General features: G+C 46.1%; 1 protein-coding gene across 3 annotated transcripts in view; it reads right to left on the reverse strand.

Annotated features, from left to right (window-relative positions):
• ERAP2 (endoplasmic reticulum aminopeptidase 2) overlaps positions 1-27,021 on the reverse strand; it is a 258,175-nt gene that overhangs the window by 83,001 nt on the left and 148,153 nt on the right. For all 3 annotated transcript variants that reach the window (XM_029572856.1, XM_029572865.1, XM_029572875.1), the window contains exons 13-14: positions 7,351-7,507; positions 3,865-4,046 (exon numbers count right to left, since the gene is read on the reverse strand). In XM_029572856.1, the coding sequence (XP_029428716.1) occupies positions 3,865-4,046; positions 7,351-7,507 (339 nt within the window). The remainder of the gene's footprint in view (positions 1-3,864; positions 4,047-7,350; positions 7,508-27,021) is intronic.

Below are 27,021 nucleotides of genomic sequence, written 5' to 3' on the forward strand. Positions count from 1 at the left end.
AAAGTTTGGGAACCTCTGAGCTAGGGCTCCCTCTGGAAATTCATTATTTTCCTTAACTCAGATACTGAGAGCTAAGGTGTTCTTTGGATTTTGTGGATTTCTAGCTCCAGTTGCTGTCAGGCAGGGTTTTTGGGATGAATGGCCTTATAGGAGAGACTTTACTAGGATTTGCATGTGTGGGAACAATTTATAAGGTGAGAGTTCATATTCCTACTATATCTCCTATAAATCTGTCTCCCAATAATAGACACAAGGAGTCGGAGGGGGTTTCAAGAACTGGAAGTGCCCTTAGGCCAAGATGAAGTTCGCAGCTCTTCAACAGGTGAGTATAACCCATTTGTCTGACTGGCTTGATTGGATGAAGCAGAAATTACTTTTTCCAATCACAAACCTTTTCTACATTGTTATATTGCAATTATTTTAGATATTCATGTTTTACACATTCACTTTAAAAAAAAAAGGTTAGTTATTTTCACATTGTGTTCAATCAGCTGTGTACCCCATTCTATGCATCCACTGTAGAAAATAATTTATTTATTTATTTATTTAAATGATTTATATACCGGAGGTTCCTGTATAATATACATATCACCCCGGTTCACAAGGAACAATAACTGTCGCTACATTTAGCGGTTTACATAGAACAGAATAAGAATAAAACAGGAGTTTTTACAATTGAACATTGAAAATTAAGTAAACAAGTTTTAACATTGTACAGATTAATCGAAGTAGGTTACATTTTCTTCAACGTGTTCTTAGCTCTAGGGGAAAGCTTGTTTGAACAGCCAAGTCTTAAGTTTCTTTTTAAATGTAGGGTGGCATGGTTCAAGACGAAGGTCTGGAGGTAGCGAGTTCCAAAGTGAAGGGCCTGCTGTGGATAATGCACGTTTCCTCAGAACGGATTTCGCTGGTTGAGTGATTAGTCTGTTCTGATAGGCGCTTCTGGTTGGTTTCACGGATGTGTGTAGTTGAATTTGAAATGTTAGGTTGAGAGGTGCGATGTTGTGTAAGGCCTTATGTATCATCATTAAAGACTTGAACTGGATCCTGAATTTAATCGGAAGCCAGTGGAGATGGTGGAGGATTGGGGTGATATGATCTCTTTTTTTGGCATTTGATAGAATTCTTGCAGAGGCGTTCAGGACCATCTGAAGTGGTTTGATGGTGCATGCTGGTAGGCCTAGGAGGAGAGAATTACAGTAATCCAGCTTAGTGAGAATGATGGCTTGTAGAACCATGCGGAAGTCTCTGTATAGGAGGAGTGGTTTAAGTTTCTTTAATGTTTGAAGTTTAAAGAAACATTCTTTTGTTGTGTTGTTGACGAATTTGTTGAAATTGAGTCTGCTGTCTATGATGACTCCCAGGTCTCTAACTTGTTGCGTGGTGGAGAGCCCTGCAGTGTCCGGATGTTGATTAGTGTTATAATGTGAGGAGGGGGTATAGTTTTCCGGTGCTATAATGAGGATTTCAGTTTTGTTTTTGTTTAGAACCAGGTTGATGCTGGCGAGTAGATTGTTGATAGCTGATAGACATTTATTCCAGTATGATAAAGCTTTGTGTAGGGAATCTTCTATAGGGATGAGGATTTGAATATCATCCGCGTATAGGTAATGTCTTAGCTTAAGGTTGGTGAGAAGTTGACAGAGTGGGAGCAGATAAATGTTGAAAAGAGTTGGGGAGAGGGATGATCCTTGTGGTACCCCCCTCTTGGATTCGATGGTATGAGACTCTTTGTTATTTATCTTGACCTTGTATGATCTGTTCTCCAAAAATGATTTGAACCAGTTAAAAGCTACTCCTGTAATGCCGATGTCTATTAGGTGTTGCAGGAGGCATGAGTGGTTTACGGTATCAAACGCTGATGAGAGATCCAAGAGAGCGAGGAGGCAAGGTTGGCCCTTTTCTAGGTTGAAAATGATAGTGTCGGATAGTGATGTTAATGATTCGGTGTTCATAGTTTTACGAAAGCCAAATTGGTTTGAGGCGAGGATATTGTTTTCGTTAAGGTATTCAGTAAGTTGTTTGTTTACAACTTTCTCCATGACTTTGGAAATGAAAGGGAGGTTTGCTATGGGTCTAAAGTTAGCTGGGTCTGTGGTAGGTAAGTTAGGTTTTTTGAGGATCGGCTTGAGCATGGCTAACTTGAGTTGGTTCGGGACATGTCCTTGGGTGAAGGAGCAGTTAATGATGTCTGCTAAAGGTTTGGCTATGGTGTTGGTGATCAGACTCAATTTGTTGGATGGAATATGGTCTGATGGATGGGAGGATGGTTTTATCTTTTTGAGAATATTCTCTATTTCTAAAGAGGATGTGAGTTCAAAAGTGTTGAGCACTGGTAGTGAAGTGTTGGGTTGTTTGACATTTGGGTGTGATGGTTGTTGATCTGTTGGGAGTGGTGGTTGTTGAGCAGTTGAGTGTGGTGTTTGTTGGGCGGTTGGTAGCGATGATTGGGGGCTGAGGTTGATTACATGTATTGGATGTGTGGATGGTCCCTTGAGAGGGGCTAGGAGTGAGGTGATTTTGTTGTCGAAGAAGTCTGCCAGTTCGTTCGCTTTATTGAGTGCTTGATCGTCTGGAATGGTAGGTGCCGGGGGTTTTGTGAGGGTTGATACAAAGGAGAAAAGAGCTCTTGAATCAAAAATGAGGTGGTGGATTTTTTTGGAGAAGAATATTCTCTTTGTTGTGTTGATGTTGTTTCTGTATGAGTTAAGGCATGATTTGTAGATGAGGAGGGTGGTTGAAGATGGGTTTTTTCGCCAGTTTTGTTCCTTGCATCTCAACTCGTGTTTATGATTTTTTAGCTCCGGTGTGAACCAGGGTCTCCTGTTGTCTTTGTTTGGATTGATGGATTTAGTTGTCATGGGGCAAATTTGATCTGCAACCTTTTTAGTGATGTTGGTCCATGATGAAGTTGCTGAATTTATGTCGGAAAGGTCTAGGTGTTCAAGTTCCTTGGCCAGGTGTTCACTGAGTTGGTCTCCTGAGCATTGTTTCCTAAACGATATAGTTATTGGTTGTGTGGATTGTGGTGGAAGATCTTTTATTTTTAATACCGATGATATAATTCTATGGTCTGACCAAGGTATTGGAGTGCAAGTTGGAGTGGTGTGGGTTGTGATACCTTCATTTATGAATATAAGGTCCAGCGTATGGCCTGCTTTGTGGGTAGGTTCAGTCACTATTTGTCTGAAACCCATATTGTTGAGAGAGGAGAGAAGAGTTTTACAGTTGGTAGAATGAGGTTGGATATCAACGTGCAGATTAAAATCTCCCATGAGGATGGTAGGTTTTCTGGAATTTAGGTGTTTTGCTGTAAGTTCTATGATGGATGATGGGTCTGCTTCCAGTATTCCGGGGGGAGCATAAATTAGGCCGACAGTCAGATGTTTTGAGTTGAATAGGGCAAATTCAATCTTTGATATGTTGTTGGAAGTCTGTAATGTCAGACCCAGTGTTTTTTTGGCTGCGAGGAGAAGTCCACCTCCTCTTTTTTTAGGTCTGGGAATAGAGAGAACATCGTATTCCTGTATGGGTAGCTGATTTATTAGTGCAGTGTCGGAGGGTTTTAACCAGGTTTCTGTGATAGCACAGATGTCAGGTTTTGTATCGGATAGGTAGTCGTTGAATATATGACTTTTCTTGGCGATTGATTTAATATATAAATGTTAATGTAAGTATAGGTACATATACTCAGACAGTGGTACATACATACATTACATATAAATGTATTTTTATTTACCCATGTCTTTCAGTTCTCAAAATTGACCTGGGTTTACTAATAGCATGCTGACAGCCTTTTTTTTTTTAGTATGAAACAGCCTTTATATATTTGTTGTTACAGTTAGAAAAAGAGGAAAAACAGACCTTGTTTCTGGAGATTTCATCCATGAGTTGAACATCTTTGTAGCCTTCAGAATAATGGGAGGATATCGCAAGTCATATGCTAGGGCCAGGATGACAGAATGCATCCTTCTGTCAGACACAGAACCTTCATTACTCCAGATCTGCCGGTCTATTAACTTCTGAAAATGCTGCAGGATATACCGCTAAAAAAACATAGTGTACCTCAATTCTACAAAAGTCACAATTATACACAGATAGTATCTTTTTCAAGACAAGAGCTGTATGGGCATAATAAAGCTAGTAAGAGTTTTTCCTCTTACTCTGTTCATATATAGATAGATCTCTCTCTCTCTCTCTCTCTCTCTATATATATATATATCTTTTTATCTCTCTCTCTCTATATATATATGTAAAGATGAGGTAAAGTGGAAGAGATGGATTTCTTTAAATACTGAGGCCAATATAAAAAAAAAAAGACTAACTTATATAACATACCCAGGGGGTTACTAAGGAGTTTCCAGAGAGATCCTTCTCTCTAGGTTCATTGGGAGGTCAGTGAGTTCTATCAACCAGAGAGCGCTTGCACTGTGTCAGCCTCTATTCAAATGGGAGGGGAAAATAAGGGAGGATGTAATCAGTGTCAGACTGAGGGTGAATGATGGAGTGAGGTATTTAGGGTTGTATGGAGTGAGAGAAACATTCCCCCAATGGGGATGGGTTTGATAAGAGTCTATGTAAGATGCCTTCCAGACATCTGTATAGAGAGTGTTTAGGGAGTCCTAGGAAGAAAAAGGATCTTGAGGCATTCAAGGCTTAGCAATTTGGAACTGAGGGGCTGATATAATACAGTGCGCTCTGTTTAACCCACTGTTGGACGTGGGTTAAATAGGCGCTAATCCACCCCTAATGAAATAAGGGGATTAGCACCTATTTAACGCGCGTCTGACACGGAGTGAATGAGTTAGCGCTCATCCCATGCAAATGTATGTGAATGAGGCTTTTATTCATTCACTCCAAATAGCATGCAAATGTATGTGAATGAGGCTTTTATTCATTCACTCCAAATGCAAAAAAATAAATGTGCATCTCAGACGCACATTTATCACTCAGATATTAACAAGCAGGCATTAATAGCTGAACGCATTGAAAAGAAGTACAGAAAAGCAGAAAAAACTGCTTTTCTGTACTTCTTTTTTAAAGTAAAAAAAACCCCAAAAAAAAAACCTCGGCAGACCGCCGAGTTATGAAGACCGAGGCCGGTAAACTCGGCTTCGGTCTTCATAACTGGCAGCCGCGGCGGGTCGCGTTACAAAGGGGACTCTAAGGTCGCGCAAGCGACCCTAGCGCCTCCTTCCTAGTGCGACCCCCCTAATTTAAATATTGCATGGCGCGCCCCCTTGTGGGCACCATGCATGCGTTAAGAAAGCGAGTGCTGAAAAGTCAGCGCCCGCTTTCCACGAAGATTATTGCATCGGACCCTGAATAAGATTCCAAGCTGTGCTTTAGAGATAGGAAAAGGGGTGGAATTCTTTACTGGGAAAGCTCCAGAAAGAGAACTTTGTTTTTTGATATGCTGGCCTGAGGGCTTTGGGGCTGAATATTGTGAGTGGGATCCCTCTTACTCTGAGAAGAGTAACTGAAGAGTGAAAATTAACTATTTTTGTTGTTTCCTCTTGGACTATATCCATCTATTTATTGCAAGTTTCACCTATATATATACATTCTGTCTACATTTGGATTTAAAATAAACTTCGTTTTAGAACCAAGAACCGGTGTGGATATCTCTGATCCCTAATTGATGATCCTTGGTGGACCCTGACTGTTCCGAGATTGCAGCAAGGCAGAAGACTCTTTCTGCAGCCCCTGAAGTTAGCTGAATAAATAATCAGGGATATTCAGCAAGTTAAATATCCAGCCGAATAATTTTGAAATGTAACTGATAATATTCAAACATAGCAGGTTTTATTTCAAAGTTGTCCAGGAACATGTTCCTGGATAAATTTACCTTGACTGGTTATACTGAAATAATATAGCCAATTAAGTAGAAATGTAACCTCTAAAATAAATAAATAAATGAGTCTGCCAGTCTGATCCCCACCCTAAATCCCAGTGACACATATATTAAACATTGAGCCTGATCCTCTTTCCCCACTCCCCCCCCCTCGCCAAAATATTCCAAAAACATAATAGGCCTATAGACCTGAAAATCCTTTCCTCCTTCGACTCCCTCCAAAAATTAATTAAATAGAATTTGAAGTAGCCGCCTCTTGAAGTCTACTCCTCCCCCTCCTCCTCTCCCACTCCCCCCCCCCCCCCCCAAAGCCTTATCTGAACTTTCTTGCCTCACCTCCTTGCCTTTCCACTGCTCAGAGCTTGGTACATGCATCCAGCAGTGCTGTATTGAAAGCATCGCTGGTAGCTTAAGCTTCCAGCAACTGTCAGAATAATAATCTGACAAGAACACTGGTAGCTTAGGTTATCAGTATTGCTGACAAAGCAGTGCTAATTGCGCAGGGAGCTGGACACGTACCAAGGTCCGGGCAGTGGTAAGGGTGCCAGGAGTGGGAGAGTTTGGATAGGGCTTACAGGGAAGAGGGAAGGGGGTGCTTCAGGAGGGGAGGGTCCTATCTTAAAATTCTATTTAGTGAATTTGGGGGGAGAGAGGGCGGGAGTGGGGAGGCTTTTCAGGCTTATAGACCCACTTCATTTTTTGAATAATTTTAGGGGCAGAGGGATTAGGTGCAATGCCCAACATTTGTTTCACTGTGGTGAGGGGGTGTGAGATCGGGTCAGCAGACTTGCTAAATATTTTTCTTAAGTTTGCAATACTACTTAATTGGCTATATTATTTCAATATAGCCAGTTAAAATAAAGTTATCTGGGAACATATTCCCAGATAACGTTAACCCTGTTGTCAGGGATGTTCAGATTTATTTATTTATATTTATTTAATAAAATGTATTAATCATTTTCCTAGATTTAGGATAAAATCGCTCAAAGAGATGTACAAAGCTTAAAACAATAAACTACATCATAAAAGTGTAAAACAATTAACATAAAATTAATAAAATATAAAACAAACAAAACCACTCCAGCCTCTCCAATTTCTAAATACCTCCACAGTCAATAGTCATGATTTTATCTGCGCCACCCACCACTGTCTCCACATACCTCTGTAGCCATAACTTATCTGCTTAACTTTGAATATCAGTTAGCCAGATAAATTATTGAACTGAACTCTACCCTAGAACACTCCTGAAATGCCTCTAGGTTATCCAGATAGATTTTATCCAGATATCTGGCTTAGATTTTCAAATCTTGGAGCTTATCCAGATAGTTCAAAAGTTATATGGATAAATCCCTTTGAATATTGACCTCTTTGTGCCTAAGGCCAATGTGCAGAACATCGAGCCAGCAATCTCCCCATCTCTCTTGCTGATAGCAAAGTACTAAACACTCGACCTCTGAGTAGATCTAAAAGCTTGGTGTTCTTCTATACTTTAATACCTTGAGATTTTCAGCTATATCGGAAATATTTCTTTCTTCCATAAAAAGATAGAATGCTTTCAGATAATTCAGGCCTTCCCGAAGTGGAACATTGCTTGTTTCATGTTTGAGATACTTGATCAGGTCTAGAGCTCGATCCAGGGGTAACTTTCCTGTTCTGAAATAAAAATCATTTATACAAAATAATATTGTTTTCCCAAGGTGCTTAAACTATACAGCAACAAGTAAAGCATGACCCAGTGTTACATACTGCTGGTATTATTAGAAAGGGAATGATGAATAAAACAGAAAATGTCATAATGCCTCAGTATCACTCCATGGTGAGACCGCACCTTGAATACTGTGTACAATTCTGGTCGCCGCATCTCAAAAAAGATATAATTGCGACGGAGAAGGTACAGAGAAGGGCGACCAAAATGATAAGGGGAATGGAACAGCTCCCCTATGAGGAATAAAGAGGTTAGGACTTTTCAGCTTGGAGAAGAGACAGCTGAGGGGGGATATGATAGAGGTGTTTAAAATCATGAGAGGTCTTGAACGGGTAGATGTGAATCAGTTATTTACTCTTTCAGATAATAGGACTAGGGGGCACTCCATGAAGTTAGCATGTGGCACATTTAAAACTAATTGGAGAATGTTCTTTTTCACTCAACGCACAATTAAACTCTGGAATTTGTTGCCAGAGGATGTGGTTCGTGCAGTTAGTATAGCTGTGTTTAAAAAAGGACTGGATAAGTTCTTGGAGAAGTCCATTACCTGCTATTAAGTTCACTTAGGGGCGGATTTTAAAAAGCATTTACTAGAGCAAAACTGGTTTTTGCTCGAGTAAATACACTTTACTCAAGTAAGTGGGCTTTTCAAAATTGCTACAATATATGCCATTGAATTGTCCATAGGATTTACTCAAGTAAGTGCACTTTACTCGAGTAAATAGCTTTTGAAAATTGCTACGATAGTATGTCACATTTACATGCGTAACTCCTTTGAAAATGACCCCCTTAGAGAATAGCCACTGCCATTAGCAATGGTAACATGGAATAGACTTAGCTTTTGGGTACTTGCCAGGTTCTTATGGCCTGGATTGGCCACTGTTGGAAACAGGATGCTGGGCTTGATGGACCCTTGGTCTGACCCAGTATGGCATTTTCTTATGTTTTCTTATGTTCTTAGGTATAGAGTTAATAATTTGAAAGTTTGTGGATTTGTGTATCAAAATCACCACTCCCCTCTTTCGGTGGGCCGCTGCAGCATATACACAGGTTCCTACCCATTCCTGTTTAAGTTTTTGACTTTCAAGGTCCGTAAGGTGAGTTTCTCAAATGCACGCCACATCGGCATGTAAGTGCAAGTGGGACAATATTTTTTTTCGCTTCACTGGAGTGCCTAATCCGTTTACATTCCAAGATATTAATTTAGCCATTGCTCGCTAGGTAGATCAAATCATGATAGCTAATACCAGTTCCCTTAAAGGAGGAAGCTCCCAGCCTGGCCTCCCCCTTTCTCTCTTCCTGGCCTGGTACTCCACATGTTACCCAGCGGATTTGTACACAGTAAGACTGGAAAGATGCATTGGATAAGGAAAAGGGATCCAGCAAATGGAAATAAGAATCAATTTCCCACCTATACCAACAGCATATAATATACAAACATCTTAATGCATTAAACTGAGAACAGAAAATCAATGTTTTCCCTCCCCACCCTCCCAAAGTCCTTACCCCTCTTCTCCCCCTCCCTGAAACATCCCCAATTTCAAAAAAAAAAGTTAAACCCCCCCAAAACAGCATCAAAAACTCTTTCTCCATCCTGGAGAAGAGTAGGGTCACCCACTGCAACTGGGTGTCCAGGCACCCCACTCCCAAATATTAAGAGATCATATGTCTCTTTATACCTTATATCAACATTTAACTTTTGCAGAGCTAGAATAATTTCATTAAACTGTCAAGAAAAGGAAAACCTGAATATGTATTGGTCATAAAGCAACTTGTGAGGTTCATTGCTGGCCGTCAGTAAGAGTACGCAGTTCAAGTCCAACAACTTATGTCCTTGTTCCTTATCACCCACTCCGGTTGGGTCATCTTGCTGCATTGTATCCTCTCAAATGGTTGGTCCTCTGCTGTAATCAAAAAACTACCATCCCTGCCGATGCAAATGGCACATATCTGAGCAGTCTGAAAGTGATTTTCTCATTTAACCCTGCTGTTGTGCCACAAACTTCTGAGCTTCTTCTGGGCTCTGAAACGTGAAAACTTTCCCGTCTCACCATATTTTAAGCGTGGCAGGGAATTGAAAAGCAAATTTTTGTTGCCTGTGAATCAGCTGGGAACAGATCTAGGAAAACTTCCAACGTTGAGTCACCCTAGCAGAATAGTCTTGCGTAATTCTAACTTTGTGACCTTGGTACGTGAGATCTGCTTTTTTACGGTATGCCATCCATATCTGTTGCTTGTGATTGTAGATGAGGATTTTTGCAATAGCAATTCACGGGCGGGAATCGGCCAACCCCCGTGATTCCAGCCGGTGGGCCCATTCAATACATAGCAAGCCCTGCAAGGCTTCCAGGCCTACTGCTTCAGGGAGGCACTTCTCCAAAACAGCGCCCAAATTACAGTCTTCTATGCCTCGGGTAGGCCTAAAAATCGTAGGTTCGCCCGCCTAGACCTGTTCACCAAGTCATCTATTTTTTCCTGACAGTCTTTCAAGGCTTTATCATGTGCAGAGAGCTGTGCTGCTGCAGCCGTGATGTCATCCTCTGCCACTGACACCCTTCCCTCTAACTGTTTGATACGGGAAGGAAATTCGGCAATTGCTGCTTTTACCTCTGAAAGCTGGGAAGATATGGAAGCCAGCTTTTCGTCCAATGCCTCCGCAAGTGTTTCCTTGAGGATCGCTACTGTAGGGGAGTCGTGGGAGCCATTACAGCCTCACTCGTGGTTGCCGCCATTTTGGAATTGGCGACTCTCCCTTTTTCTTTTTCCTTTTTGCCGGTTCTGGACATCATTGGCTGGGGAGATCTCTGCATGAAATGAACAATTGACATAAGCCGCTTGCAGCCCGTATGTTTGCAGCCAGGTAAGACGGCATTATCGGGTGATGCCGGTGGATTTTGGGGGCGCGGTGCCCGAAGCTGACAGGGAACCCATCTGCGTCAGCACATCACCCACGTGACCGTTCAGATCTCTGTATTTAATGCAAGGGTGAAGGGATCTATCCTTCTTGCCGACAAAAAAGAATCTGGCTCCTGCCGGAGATTTGGAGGGTCTAATAAACCCTTTCTGCAGATTTTCTTGGATATAAGCTGACATGGCCTCAGTTTCAACTAGGGAGAGTGGATACACTCTTCCTCTGGGTGGCTCGGAATTGGGCTTTAAATTGATTGCACAGTCAAAGGGTCTGTGTGGAGGAAGCACATCTGCAGCTTGCTTTGAGAATACGTCTTGAAAGGAAGCGTATTGTGGTGGTAGACCAGGAGGAGTGGACGTAGTAGCCATACATGACAGTGGAGTTATTTTTTTTAGACATCTGTTATGGCAGTCAGGGCCCCACTGAGATAGCTCCATAGATGACCAATTAAATTGAGAAGAGTGCTCTTGTAGCCAGGGTATGCCAATTACTACAGGGTGGATGGCCTTTTCAAGAACCAGGAACGTGATGGTTTCTGTATGCAAGGATCCCGTGCGGAGGCAGACAGGCTGTGTGGTGATCGTAATTTCTCCAGGCAAGGGTTTGCCATGAATGGTCGAGAGGAGGAGCGGTGTGGGTACTGGCTCAGTAGGAAGTCGTAGGTGTTCAATTAACCTTTTGAGAATAAAGTTCCCACCTGCACCTGAGTCAACCAGGGCTTGAGTGGCGAATTCAAGAGGCCCAGAGATGATGGAAACAGGAAGAGTCAGTGGAGGAGAAGGAGCAGTTAGACCTAGGAAGAGTCCTCCAGCGGATCCTAGGTCTGCATGTTTCCCGGACAGATAGGGCAGGTTTGAACTGCATGGCGGGTCTTCCCGCAATACATGCACAGGCCCATCTTTTTACGAAAGCACCTCTCTTTGGCTGTCAGATGACTACGGCCTAATTGCATAGGTTCATCTTCTTCTTCAGGGCTAGGTACAACCTGGACTGGAGTGGGCGGTAGATTCCGTGAATGGATACCACTATACATGTTTCTTCATAGGTTTTACCACAGTACAGCGTTCGCGTATACGGTGGTCAATTCACCCAGCCAGGTCCATCAGTGAGCTTAGAGTGTTGGGTAACTCTCGGGCGTCAAGTTCATCTTTTATGCGGGAATTGAGTCCTTGTAGAAATATAGCTCTTAGGCAACCTGAATCCCATAGGAGTTTAGAAGACAGGGTCTTGAATTCAATCACGTAGTCCGGAAGTGGTTTGGTTCCCTGTTGAGATCCAGGAGTGCTGAACTGGTAATAGACTGGCAAGCGGGGTCATCAAAAACTGACTTAAAGAGAGCCAGAAACTCAGGCAAGTCATTTATGGTTTATGGTATATGGTTTATTTCGGTTTTTTAAACCATCACATCAGTAAACCATCACAACAGTATACAAAATTAAAACAGGAGAAATACAATGGATAGCAATAAAAGAACATACAAAGCGGAAATAATTAAGATATAGCTGTTAAATTTGTCTAAAATAGTAAAAAGCATAAAAATAATAAAATAATAAAACAGCAATAAAAATAATAATAAAACAGCAATAAAAATAATAAATAATAAAACAGCAATAAACACACTGCTAAAAGGGGAAGTACAGAATCTTCTTAGTGTTTGGGTAATGGTCAGGTTCTTGTGGCCTGGTTTGGCCTCTGTTGGAAACAGGATGCTGGGCTTGATGGACCCTTGGTCTGACTCAGAATGGCAATTTCTTATGTTCTTATGTTCTAAAACCCAAGCTAGGATAGGGTCATTGCACGCCTAAATGGGTGAAGCCCAAGCCAGGGCTTTCCCATCCAACAGGGACAAAATGTAAGTAATCTCGGTAGTAGCAGTAGGAAAGTAAGCTGGTTGTAGAGCTAAATGCATATAGGATTGATTGAGGAAGCCCCTACACAACAGGGAGTCTCCTGTGAAATGTATGGGGGCTGGTAGAGGAACTGTCGTTCACCCGGTAATCACCGGGGGAGATGCATTCTCACTGGAAGTAGAAGAATCCTTCAGTCTGGAATTCAGCTGGTTAAAGGCAGTAGCCAACGTGTCAAGAGACCTCTGTTGCTCGGTGATCTGTTGGGTCAGGCCAGGAATGGCCTGCAAGGCTGAGAGCTGAGCCGGGTCCATGGAGTTAGCAATCTGTTATGTTCTGTATTTCTTGAACTAGTAGTGGGGCCCTTGGGTCATGGCGAGTGAAGACTCTGCCCACAGGGAGGAGCCCTGTGGGCTTTACCACAACAAGCAAGGTCTCAGCAGTGATGGACAACAGAGGAAATAGCTTTATTATACAGCAATGTAGATCTGAAGAGCAAATCAAAAGAATCAGTACTGTAGCTGGTCAGTCCAGTAGTAATCCGCAGCGCGGAGTGGTCCGGTGAATACCTTCTCTAGGCTTAGCTTGTGCTGACAATCCTGGTAGTGGTCCGCAGCGTGGGGTAGGCCGGAAGCCGCTAGTATAGTTGCACAAGACAAGAGGGATCCGGTAGTGGCCCGCAAGCAGGGTACCCACAAAGGTAGTGTACTCACACCGGTACTGTAGAGGTAGATGGAAAACAGACACCGAGGATGACTGCAACAGGAACAGCCGGAGTCGTCTGAGAACGATGCAGGAACTCACTGAACCAGAGAGAGACAGATAATGGCTCTCTGAGGAGCGGATAGCCCTGAGTGTGGCAAGGCCCCCGAGGAGCGGGTACCTAGGTCACCCAGAAGTCAGTGAGGCGAAGTCCCAGAGAGGCGGAACTAGCAGGACAATATTCCTTGCTAACTCGTCTTCCGTCAGCTGAGTTTAAGTATGGTAGGCGGATGACGTCATGTGGTGGGGATGCCCCCGAGGTTCCCGCGCTGACGTGTTTAAGAAGGGGGTAGGCACGCGCGCATGTCTTAGGTAACCCCAGATGTAAGATGGCTGCCGGGAGCGCCCATGCTGTCCTTCGCACGCCATGAAGGTTGGCGAGTGGAAGCGGAGGCTGCCATTCTGCCCAGACTCAGAGCTGCATAGAGAAAGGAGGTGAGCAGCAAAGGTCACAGCTGCCTGCGTCCGACGGGCGCAACACCATGAAAGGACACTGCCTCCTGTCCCATGACTTTTTAGTTTTCCTAGAAGCCTCTCATGAGGGACTTTGTCAAACGCCTTCTGAAAATCCAAATACACTACATCTACTGGTTCACCTTCATTCAAAAAAATGAAGCAGATTTGTGAGGCAAGGCTTCCCTTGGGTAAATACATGCTGACGGTGTTCCATTAAACCATGTCTTTCTATATGCTCTCTGATTTTGATCTTTAGAATAGTTTCCACTATTTTCCTGGCACTGAAGTCAGGCTCACTGGTCTATAGTTCCCCAGATTGCTCCTGGAGCCCTTTTTAAATATTGGGATTACATTGGCCATTCTCAAGTCTCAGGTACAGTGGATGATTTTAATGATAACCTTTTTCTCAAGATTCCTTGTAAATGTGTGATTTGATTCCAGGGGAACAACTATGGGTTTTTTTTATCCTGTTCAACTGGAATGTTTTCTATACCATAGTGAAATGCTCTTATCTGTCCCATGACAATTTGGGCCTCATAAGTATTGATCTAATCAGATTTCTTCAGGATTTTTTCCACTTATTTATATCATTAATGAGGTCTTTTGTACAGTATGGATTATTAATTTTCTTTTGTTTGTTTTTTCTTGAATTTATTTATGTTAACTCATACTTGCTGTGTGTTATCTTTTATCAAAATGTACTTGATGTAATAACTTGTTTTGAAAATTAAAGAGTTAAAAAAAGCTACTCCTCTAATCTCTTCTGAGCCTCCTCTTTTAAGATACCATCTCAATGCTGACACTCATGGAACACACTCAATCTGATTGCTAAACATTCAAGATTGGAGGAGTCAAGTGGCTTGTAACCCTTTTGAAGATCCACAGAATTTTGTGAGTCTTCTCTGGGATTTTGCATATTTGTACCACAGGAATGTTTTCTCTGCAGCTAGTGGTGTAACAGGAGGAAGTATAACAAGAATCAGAGAGCTATTCTTGTCACACTTGATCGGTTGTGTTGGTTGTTACGGCCAACCTCACCCACCCCAGGGCTCCAAGGGTTCACTCCGATGCTGCATCTGGTATCACCTGGCAGGAATGCAGCCAACTGTAATCCTCCCTCCAGCCTTCATGCCACTGATGAGTCCACCACACCAGTCCCTTGTGGTGAAAATCCTCTTCCGGCCCTTCTTGAAGATGTCAGCCAACAGGGAATTTTAGGCTCAGTAACAAGCCCTCCTGCCTTGCAGTGCATGTTCCTTCTCCTGTTCCTTGTTACTTTGCCTTGTTGTCTTGCCTTTGGTCCTTGCTCTATTGTCTTGTCTGTATTACCTTGCCATCTTGCCTCTGTTACCCTGCTCCCATTGTCTTGCCTTATCTGCCCTGCCTTGCCTTAGTCCTCCGTGTCCTGTCTCCTCCCCCATCCTTGTCTGTCTCAGCCTGATTCTGTTATTAACCATTGCCTTGGACTTGCTTGCCACCTGCCATTAACCATTGCTTCGGGTACTAAGCACTTTGTTGCATGCCACCTACCACTGACCCTTGCTCTGGAACTGAACTATGCTCTCCTTGCTGCCTTCCCCAACCCTTTGCCTGTACCTGGTGATTCTCTGACTGCTGCCTGCTCTAACCTCAGTTTGGCTCCAGACTCTCTCTTTATCTTTTGCCCTATGGGACCATTCGCTGAGTCCTGCTGGTCCCTGGACCCCAAGGGCTCAACCTGTGAGGAATGGGGCTAGTACAGGTGAGGTTCCCAGCTCTGACCCAGGCCATGGTGCATCCGCCATCTTTCAGAGCAGGTGTAGTATGTTCGCCTACTAGGCTGTGCCAACTATGCCACAGCACAAGAGTCCACTTGCTCAGGACCTGGACCTGACAGGTCTGTCTGCCTTCAGGCTATCTCAGGCTGTTACAATCCTGCTCGCGGAGCCCATCCCACAAGCAGGTCCTCCACTTACCACCTCAACGCTGCCGGTCCCCTGTTAATGCGACCTTCGCCGCTCCAGACTACCGACGTATGCGGCAGGTAGCTGCCACCGCCGCTCCTTCCATCTGTGTGGCCCAAGCGCTGCCGTCGGGGCTCCTCTTCGCGGCAGGAAGCCACCTCCAGGACCGCCTTTCTTCGTTGCCTAAGTGCCGCCATCGGGGCCTGCTCCTTCTGTTATGGTTTTGAGATATTGGAGTGGATTCTTGGGTACTGCGGTGATGGCCACTCCCACGGGGAGGAGCCTCGTGAGGAACCGCAGTACTAGGCTAGACTGTTATACACACAGACACTAAATATTGGTATTTATTTTACAGCTTGGTGGTACTGCCCAGGAGGTGGCAGTAGTAAGATAACCCAGTAGAATAGTCCAGGGGACCTCGGCAGAGGAGACCAGTCCCACACTTGAGTAGATGGATGGCAGCGCAGGGTAGTAGAGGAAGTACCGGATGCAGGCTCCCAGCGCTGAGCTGAAGATGAGACAGACTGACAAGGTTAAGTTACTCACTGAAGTAGATAGCTGTATGGATGGATATCCTGGCAGGCAGAAGTAGTAGGATTGTAGGCACCAAGGCAGGGAGAGCAGGCCCTCGAGGAACAAGTACCCGGTATCCCAGAGAGGTACCTGAAAGAAAGCATAAGGGCCTCCGAGGAGTGGGTACCCAGGTTAGAGATGAAAAATCCCGAAGGGCAGAGAGAGCTTCCAACAGCAGCAAGGAAGCGGCAGAGCAGCTTAGACTGGAGGAGTCCAATCCTTTCCAACTCAGTTTGTTAGCAAAAGAAAGGCAGGTTAAATACCCAGATGGCATGATGTCACTCAAGGGGGACACCCACGAGGTTCTCACCATGACATGGACAAAGACGTGGGTGGCGTGCGCGCGCACACCCTAGGAGGCCCTCAGGAGAAACATGGCGAACACCGTCGCTGTTGCCATTCCAGGGATGCCGGAGAGAGTGGCATGAAGACGCGGCAGCAGCCATCTTCCCAAAGCTTGAGGAGAGAGGAAGAAGAAAGGTGAGGCACAGAGGTCAAAGCCGTCTCAGACCGACGGATGCAACAGGTCCGACAAAGCGTGGAGCAAATCGAACAGATGGCAGCTTAAGTCTCAAATGCTTGGTAGACAGCCAAACTTTATCACCAGGCTGAAATTCAGGAGCCTTGCGATGGTGAGTGTCATAGCCTTTCTTTGCTCTTTGTCCTGCTTTTTGGAGCATCTCTTTAGTCTTTCTCCAGAGCTGCTGGATGTCTTTGGCAGTAGATTGAGCTGCCGGGGACGACACAGAAAGTGGAGATGGTAAAGGTGGTAAGAGTTGTTGTCCGTAGACCACTTCAAAAGGTGTAGATCCAATAGATGATGCTGGATGAGAATTGATGACGAATTCAGCCCAGGGCAACAGTTCAGCCCAGTCATTCTGACGTGAACCGACATAGGCACAGAGGAACTGTTTGAGAGTTCTATTCATTCTCTCAGTTTGGCCAATTGACTGAGGATGGTACCCAGAAGTGAAGTCGTGTGATGTCAAATTTTTTACACAAGGCTTTCCAGAACTTGGCTGTAAATTTAGCTCCTCTGTCAGACACAATGTGTTTAGGCATGCCATGAAGGCGAAAGATGTGACTGATGAATAGTTTAGCAAGTTCCATGGCTGAAGGCAAGGCAGGGAGAGCCACAAAGTGAGTCATCTTCGAAAATCGATCCACTGTAACCCAAATGGTATTGTTACCTCCAGAAAGTGGCAAGTCCACCACAAAATCTGTTGCAATGTGGGTCCAGAGCTCATCTGGTGCTGGCAAGGGTTGAAGCAGGCCCCAAGAACAACCGGGCGGAGGTTTCTGTCTGGCACAATTGGAAGAGGTAGCTACATAAGCAAGAGTGTCTTCCTTCATGGTGGGCCACCAATAGTAGTTTTGTAGCTTAGCCAGTGCCCTTTGTTGACCAGGATGTCCGGCCTGTTTCGAATCGTGAGCCCATGCTAGCAATTTCTTTCTCAGATTGCAGGGTACAATGGTCTTGCCCGGAGGTAGGGGTGTGCATCCGTTTTCGACGTATTGGCGATCCGCAACGTATTTTATCCTATCCGTTAAATACGTGGGGAGGTGAAACGCATCGCGACTCCCCACGTATTTAACTTACTATCCGTTTAATTTGGTGCGCCCAGCGGCGCGCTCTTTTCTTCGCCCCCATTAGCTACTAGCTACCTATGATTTTCACAAAATGGCAGCGCCCATGCCCTACATTCCGGTATCCATGCTGACCTGTCTGACTCTTTCCTGTGAGTCACAGTGACTCACAGGAAAGAGTCGGACAGGTCGGCATGGATACCGGAATGCAGCGTATCCGCGCTGACATTTTGTGACATGCACTGAATGCAGCCAATCGCGCTGTCATTCAGTGCTCTCTGTCGATTTTACTGATGAGCCAGCACTATATAAACATCAGCACGAGGAGCCACGCATTTATTTCCAGCGATGCTGTGGGGAGGTGGGCTGGGTGTAAGAGAAGGCTGCACTGAGAGATAGGCTAGTTAAGGAAAGAAAAAGCTAATTATTCTGTTTTGCTGCAGTGCCAGGGTCAGCTAGTCCTGTTTCTTTCAAGCTGTTTATTTTGGTCATCTCTGACTGAGAAGAGAAGCTGTGCTAGGTCAGCTAGCACTGACCACCATTTAGGGTGTTGGGCTGGCTTGGAGACATATATTATTTTCAATTTCATCCATTTTTCTGGAGTGACAAAAATTCCAGCTTTTTAAAACTGATTTTTTAAAATTCCAATTACTTAGTCTCTCAGTGCACTGGGCTTCACTGGGCAGTTTAACAGGCTGGGTCTGTGCAGTCAAGTGCCCAGGGAGTCTGCCTCTTTTGGGCTTACAAGCAAGCAGCTTCTTTGTACACGCCACACACATTAGTGCACAGCCAGGCACCGTGACAGTGGGCAGTGGGTAGCTTTAACAGACTGATCCTAACTATTGGGTGGGTCTCTGCAGTCAACTGCCCAGGGAGTCTTCCTCTTTTGTGCTTACAAGCAAGCAGCTTCTGTGGGCACGCCACACACATTAGTGCACAGCCAGGCACCGTGACAGTGGGCAATGGGTAGCTTTAACAGACTGATCCTAACTATTGGGTGGTTCTGTGCAGTCAAGTGCCCAGGGAGTCTGCCTCTTTTGTGCTTACAAGCAAGCAGCTTCTGTGTGCACGACACACACATTAGTGCACAGCCAGGCACCGTGACAGTGGGCAGTGTTACTACTCAGTGACATTAAATCCATAATGTCAGGGAAAGAGAGATGTAGTCGAGTGATTGGGACTGGCAGAGGAGGCACTTCAAAAGACACTAGTGCAAAACCACCAGTACAGCTAAAAAGGCAACTGTCGCACTCTAAACTCTTTGTAGGGGATGGCAGTTCCATGCCAAAAAAAATGAAATCTGACCATGATACATCACCATTGCCACCACTTGTACCTGTTGTTTTGGAGGTGAGGGAAGGGGAGGCAGAGTCATGCCAGACAAAATGTAGACACCCAAAAGCAGCAGGGGGACAGAAGTCTCGACTGACACTTAGCATTGACAAGGTAGCGCAGTCACTGTTTGCTTCTGATTCAGATGAAGAATCTTCTTGTGTGAGATTCTCATCAGAAACGGAAGAAGTAATAGCTGACGAATCTTCGGTAGAATCAGTTAGTCCTGTCTTAGCCTCCACAAATGTGCAGCAGGGGAGAGATGAAAGTGATAACGAGGATGAGGAAGAGCAGTCAGCACAGGCACAGAGGGTGACTGAGGCCCCCTCTGGCATTGCTTCTCAGGGTGCACCCACTACCTCAACTCCAGTGCCAGCATCCACCCCCAAGGTGTTAGAGAGGGGAGGATCACGAAAGACATCTCCGATCTGGAGACACTTTAAAGTGACGGAAGACCCGCGTTATGCTCGGTGTAATTACTGTGCCAGGGATATTAGCAGAGGCAAGCAAATGGGACATCTATCTAATTTTGGCATGAACCATCATATGAAGAGGCAACACCCAACAAGATTACTGCCATCTGGGGTTGGCAGTACTAATGGGGGGACCCCTTCCAACCAGTGTGCAGTGGTAGGAAAGCAGCAGAGTCAGCCCACGTACTCATCCCCTTCTAGCAGTCAGGTGGCAGGCCAGCAACTCCCTGACATGTGGCAGAAGTGACAATCCACCATGGAGGAAATGGGGTGGAGTGCGGTAATGCTATCCCGGGGTAGGAGGCAGGCAGCCTCAAAAGTTGTAACCAGGACCATTGGGGAAATGATTGCCCTTGATGACCAGCCCTTGCAGCTAGTGGAGAATGTGGGTTTCAAGCATTTTTTGAAGGTCATACTTCCAAATTACAAAATCCCCTGCAGAACCACATTTAGTAGAAAGGTCATCCCCAGCCTGTACAAGCAGTGTCGCAGTCGCATGCAGGCACTGCTAGCTAAGGCAGAGGGAAGAGTGCATTTCACCTGCGATATCTGGACCGCCATGAATGCTGCACACTCTTACCTCTCCCTGACAGCACACTGGTGGGACATGGCTGAGGCAGGGGCAGCCAACAGCTCCATTACTGAAGAAGTATCAGGGTGGAGGTGGGCTTTACTGCACACCCACCTGACGGACCAGGCCCATACCGCAGCCAATATTCTAGCATGCATCAGACAGATGCTGGAGGGCTGGCAACTACACCAGCGAGACAGGAAAACGCAGGCAGGGTTCTTTGTCACAGACAATGGTGCAAACATGGTTAAGGCAATAACCGATGGGCACTTTAAGAACATCCGATGTTTTGCACACACTCTGCACCTGGTAGTGAAGTCAGCTGTGGGCTTGGAGTCCAATGACAAAGAGAATGAATACCTGCATAGGTTAATACAGAAGTGCAGGAACATAGCAGCACACTTCCACAGAAGTGTCAAGGCGGGGCAGGTTCTCCGACAAAAGCAGACTGATTTGGATATGCCTCACTAGCGTCTCATTCAAGACATTGCCACCCGGTGGAATTCCACCTTTATGATGCTGGAGAGGTTACTGGAGCTGCAGACACCCCTTCATGAACTTTCTGGTACAATGGACATAGGTGTGCAGAATCCCTTAGGGCATCATGATTGGTTAGTCATGAGTCAGCTGGTAAAAATCCTGCAGCCCTTCAAGGATGTCACGGAGGAGCTGAGTTCCAGAAGTGCCACTTTGGCTGACATCATCCCTATAATTAATTTCCTGGATGAACATTTGGAGGCCTTTAAACAGGAAGAGGGAATGACAGCTGAGGTGCTGCAGTGTCTGGACGTTTTGCAGCAGCAGGTGAAAAATAGATTAAGGCCTTTAACAGACGACCGCACATACATGCTCGCCTCAGTCTGTGATCCCCGTGTGAAAGGGAAACTTGCCCTGTCATTTGTGAAGGAGCTGCTATTAGCAAAAGTCCGTGAACAGGAGCGCCATAGGCGGAGACAGATTAGGCTTGAAGCAGAGGTGGAAACAGCAGGCACGTCAGAGAGTTGTGCTGCTAGCCCAAGCAGGAGCAGCACTATGTCAGCGACAGATAGTATCTCCTCCTCCATGTCAGAACGCCCAAAGCATGTTGCCCATAAAGATTCATCAGTTGTGCAACGGGCGAGAGAGAAAGCAGCTGGCATGAGTGACTCTGAGCCCGCCCAAGCAAAGGAGACACCAGCACAGCTGTCAGTTACAGAGTATCTCTCAGAGCTGATAGAGAAAATGCAGACAGATCCGCTGGCATATTGGGCACACAAGTCCACTGTCTGGACACACCTAGCCAAAGTGGCTAGGTGTGATCTGTAATGACCACCAACCAGTGTGCCCAGTGAACGTATCTTTTCAATGACAGGGGATATCATGAGCCCTCACCGCTCAAGGCTGGCACCAGAGTTGATGGAAATGCTAGTGTTTTTGAAAGTAAACCTGCCTTTGCTTGGGTTTCCAAATTTTCCCTGTGAATGGCAAGATGAATAAAAGCAATTCAAAGCCTTGCAGCAGCTCCAATTGCCTCCTATGCTCCAGATAATATAAGCACTGCAGCACATGTACCTGACATGAAACGCTGTGCCTGACCATCCACTGCCATGTCTGTACGTCCCTACAAGGGCCTGACCTCAAACACTGTGCCTGACCGTCAACTGTCCAGGCCTTATGTTCCTACAAGTGTTTGACCTCGATTGCTCTGCCTGTCCGTCCAGGCAAAGGTAGTGGCTGTGTAGGGCACCTCACGGTACAAGGCTATCCTCATCTCCACAGTGCAACCCTCTGGAAGACTCCTTGCTTCAGTTCGTGTTTTTAATCCTTGAGAATCGAATCCTGCTTCAGTCCGTTGTTTTTGAGAATTAAATCCTGCTTCAGAGTTGTCCCGGTCTTCAGAGCCTATTGTAATCTGTGTTAAGTCCATGTCAAGTCTCTGTTTGAACTTGCCCTGATTCCGGCGTGGTCTGCGACCAGTCCCGCGGGGGGCTGTGTAGGGCATGCCCCAGTGCAGGCTTCTGCAGTTGCTTAGTCATGTTCCGGTATCAGCTTCCACTATTCCTCCTGGAGTACTGCCTTGAGTCCAGCATGGTCCGCGACCAGTCCACCCGGCCTGGTCTGTGACCAGTCCACCCGGGTGGACTGTGTAGGGAGCGCTGCGTCGCAGACTCGCACCAGCTCTTGATCCTCTTCAGCCCTCGTCTACAGTGTCTTGCTTCAGCCCTCATTTACGATGTCTTGCTTCAACCCTCGTCCATGATGTCTTCGCTCCAGTCCTCGTCTGTGGTGTCTTGCTTCAGTCCTCGTCTTTGATGACCTTACTCCAGCCTTAGTCTACAGCGTCCTCATTTCAGTCCTTGTCTACAGTGTCCTCGTCTTCAACGTTCTCGCTTCAGTCTTCGTCCCAAGTCTTCTGTGTTCTAAGGACTTCGTCTGCCCTCGTCCTCTGTCTGGCCTGCCACCTCTTGCCGTACCCAACGGCAGGTCCGAAAGGGCTTGGAACGGTCTGAGGACCTTTCGTCAATCAACATTGCGTTGTTGGTCATCCTGGGGTGTGCAGGTCCGATTGAGGGTCAGACCTTATACCCTAGTTCTTGCTTCAGCCTTGTCCTGCTTTCGTTACCCATGCTCGCACGAGCTCACCTCCCTTGGTGTGGCTTGGAGTTCCTCCCTGAGTCATGCCATGGCCCAAGGGCTCACACTCCCTGCCTCGGAGTGTAACAGCTTCTGGAGGTCGTACTCGTAACAGGACCTGAAGGCCATCGTGCCCTCGGCCCGTAACGGGATCCGAAGACTCCAAGCCCTCGGTCCCTACAACTGCCGGAGGTCGCACTTGTAACATTAATAACTTCAATGTATGGCTCAAATCCTGGTGTAAGGAACAAAGTTTTGGATTTATTGGGGGCTGGGGCCGTGTATGGAACAGTAAAAAACTCTTTGTCAAAGATGGTTTACATCTGTCTGTGGCAGGAAAAAAGATCCTAATAGATAAATTCAAATCCTATGCTATAAGGCATTTAAACTAGATACCAGGGGTGGCAGTAAGATATTAAAATGTCATCCCCCAAATACAAATGTAATGGAAAAGAGTGAAGTGAATAACAAAACTCTACTAAATAAGCCACAAAAGGAGTCCAAGAAAAGTAGTAACCTGAACGAAAAAAGCTGGAAAGCTATGAACACAAATGCTTGTAGTTTGTGCAATAAAATCCCAGATCTGCAAGCCCTAATGGTAGAGGCAGACTTGGACACTGTTGCTGTCACGGAGACGTGGTTCACGGAATCTCATGATTGGGATATGGCAATACCGGGCTATAACTTGTTAAGGAAGGACAGAGAGGACAGGAAAGGGGGAGGAGTGGCTCTTTATATAAGAAACAATATCCAAGCATCTGAGATGCAAGGAAGATGGGGCAAAGAAGAAGCACTATGGGCCGACCTAAAAATAGATGATGGGGCATCCATTTTTATTGGAGTGGTTTACAGGCCTCCAAATCACATGGAAGAGCTTGACAGAGATCTGGTTGAAGTCATCCAAAAGATGGGAAAGAAGGGAGAGGTGGTGATTGTTGGAGATTTTAATCTGCCGGATGTAGACTGGAGAATCCCTTCTGCAGAATCTAACAATAGTAGAGAGACAGTGGATGCCCTGCAAGGGGCTCTGTTCAAACAAATGGTAATGGAACCCACAAGGGAAGGAGCTATACTCAATTTAGTGCTCACTAATGGAGATAATGTTATGGCCGCCGGCTGCATTGGTCCGCAACCGGGGCCGGTCTCCTACCCATGGCGTCGGACCACCCCCGGGGCTCCCACTATCATGGCCACCGGCCGCTGTGATCCGTGACAGGGGCCGACTGCTCACCCGCAGCGTCGGGGCACTTCAGGGGCTCCTGCGGGAGCGGACAGCCTCCCGTGGCGCTCCCCTCGCGGCTGTTGCCGCTGCTGAGGCCTGGCTACATGGCCTCTTCCAGCCGGGCTGACTCCTCCCCCTCCAGAGTTGCTTAGAGCCATACACGCGCAGTTAAAGAGGAAATTTAAAGAAGCCACGACAGGAAATTGTCATGGCTCCTCCTGGGGACTCCTCCCCCGAGTTCCTGTATTTAAGGCAAGGTCTGCTCCTCAGACCTTGCCTTGGTATTGAGGCTCCTGGTTATCTGGATCCTGAGTCCATGCTTTTGGTTCCGCTCCTGGTTTGGTTCCTGTTCTTCGTCCTGCTCCTGCTCTCCTCCTTTGTTGGACTGTACCCAAACAACCTAAAAAACGCCTCTCTCAAACCCCTCCTTAAGAAACACAACTTAGACCCTAGTGAACTAGCTAATTTCTGCCCTATATCGAATCTTCCATTCTTAGCCAAACTCACAGAAAAGGTGGTTAACACCCAGCTCTCAGAGTATTTAGAAGATTACAATATACTATGTCCTTCACAGTATGGTTTCCGCAAATCACGCAACACAGAAACCCTGCTCATCTCCCTAACTGACCATATTATTATGGGACTGGACAAAGGACACTCTTTTCTTCTAATCCTCTTAGACATATCAGCGGCGTTCGATACTGTCAACCACGCCATCCTCCTGAATCGTCTATTAGACATAGGCATTTCAGGACAAGTCTACAACTGGTTCAAGTCTTTCCTTAGCGATAGAAGCTTCAAGGTCAGAATAAATAATAAAGAATCACCACCAACAAATTCATCACTAGGAGTACCTCAAGGATCCTCCCTGTCCCCCACCCTTTTCAATATCTACCTCCTCCCCCTGTGCCAACTGTTAACAAGTCTCAACCTTATTCACTACATTTACGCAGATGATGTGCAGATCCTGATCCCCATAACAGAATCCATTACCAAATCACTCTCGATCTGGAACAACTGCCTACAATCTATCACTAGTCTCCTCAACAGTTTAAATTTGGTCCTCAATGCTAATAAGACTAAACTCCTCCTCATTTCCGCCAACCAAGACAACTACCAGTCACAGACCCAACATAACCACGCCCTCTCTCATACTCAGGTTAGAGACCTTGGGGTAATACTTGATAACCGTCTTAACCTAAAGAGTATGATTAACACCATAACCAAAGACTGCTTCTTCAGACTACAGGTATTAAGACTCAAACCTCTCTTATATTTCCACGACTTTAGGACAGTTCTTCAATCCTTGATATTTGCCAAAATAGACTACTGCAGCGCGCTCCTCGCAGGACTACCCAGCTCAACCATCAAGCCTCTTCAGATGATACAAAATGCTGCGGCCAGAATCCTGACAAGCACCAACCGGAGTGATCATATTACACCCATCCTCCGAAATCTACACTGGTTACCAGTCAACCACAGAGTCCTCCACAAATCTTTACATTGATACACAAATCCATCTACAATCTCCTTTATCTCGACCTTGAAATTCCGTTAAAACTCCATACTTCTAACAGGCCAATGAGAGAAATATCCAAAGGAACGCTACAAGCCCCTCCAACCAAAGCCACGCGACTCATCGCATCTAGGGACCGAGCTTTTTCGACAGCAGGCCCAGCCATCTGGAACAACCTCCCTGCAGAACTCAGGCTGGAACCTTGCCTGCTAACTTTTAAGAAAAAACTCAAAACGTGGCTGTTCCGCCAAGCCTTCCCAGAACCCTGGGATACACATTAGGTGTTATCTACTCACGATCAATGGAACCTCCCCTTCTCTGATTACCTGGACAGCATGGATACCGACTCTAACATGTGGACTAACTCTAGTCTGGACTATCTCTAGTCCGGAATTTGTTATTTCTCCCTTTAACTTAACTTAATCTTTTTTCTTCCAGCTACCTAAGCTTCCAAGTTCATGGTCCTCGTTTAATGTAACTTTGTTTTTTTCCTTTACCTAGTTATTTTACCCCTGTTCGATGTAAACCGACCTGATATGGTATTTAACCATGAAGATCGGTATAGAAAAAATGTTAAATAAATAAAATAAATAAATTCTTGGCACCTGATTTGGACCGGCTTCTGTTCTTCTCTTGGCTCGACCCTGGACCGGCTTCTGACTCTTCTCCTGATCTGCTCCTGGACTGGCTTCGGATCACTCTCCTGTTTTGCTCCTGGACTGGCTTCGGATCACTCTCCTGACTTTTTCCTGGACTGGCTCTCAACCCCTCTCCTGGATTCGACCGGCCCCTGACCATTCTTCAGCTTTGACTCCGGGACTGTCTATGACCTGCAGGAGGCGCCTGCATCCAGACCTATCTTCAGTCTTCAGTGAGTCTACTAAGTCCCAGCGGCCCGGGTCCCTACGGGCTCCTCCTGGGGGGACCGCGAGCTTCCAGGGCGAAGTCTTCGTTCAACTGCTGATCCACCAGGCCTTGTCCTCCGACGGTAGGAACCTAAGAGGGTTGATTCTCTCTTTGGAGATCTACCCTACCTGGGAACAAGGGTCCACCTTCTGATTCGTTACAGATAATGTCTATAATTGTTATGAATTCGCGCTGCCCGCGGGTTTCCCCCGCGAGCAGGCTCACTGACTCACCATGCCGTTTTTGCCGACGCAGCAGGGCGCCGCCATCGGCTTGCCCATGCGGCCCGGAGGCCGCCCACCATCATCTGGGCTTCCGCGGCCGGAGCCACGGCTGTCTTCGGGGCTGGGACCGCCCCCGACGCCGATTCCTCCTTCGTGGCTGGAGGCCGCAAAAGCCCTGGGCTGGAGTAGCGGCAGGAGCTGGCTACCAACGTTGGAGCCTGCGCCCAGGATCAGCCCTGCCTCTATTCACGCTCCTACGCGACTACGTCGGTGCAGGCCACTGTCCGCGGTCCTGCACAGCTCCTGCTCTCCTTCTAGGCACGCGGCCACGTCTTCTTGCAAGATTTAAAGGGCCAGACACAGGAAGTGTCTGGGCCCCACCTTGATGACTGTTTTCTGCTCCAGCCCTATAAAGGGCTGCTCCGTCAGTTCTCCAGGGCCTTGCATCGTCGTCGAGTCTTCGCTCTGGAGGCTCCTGCCTGCCAGAGCCTGTGTAAGGTCTTCTTCTCTTCGTGGAGCTCCTCGT

This window comes from Rhinatrema bivittatum, chromosome 1 (assembly GCF_901001135.1).
Source record: "Rhinatrema bivittatum chromosome 1, aRhiBiv1.1, whole genome shotgun sequence".
NCBI classification, from domain to species: Eukaryota; Metazoa; Chordata; class Amphibia; order Gymnophiona; family Rhinatrematidae; genus Rhinatrema; species Rhinatrema bivittatum.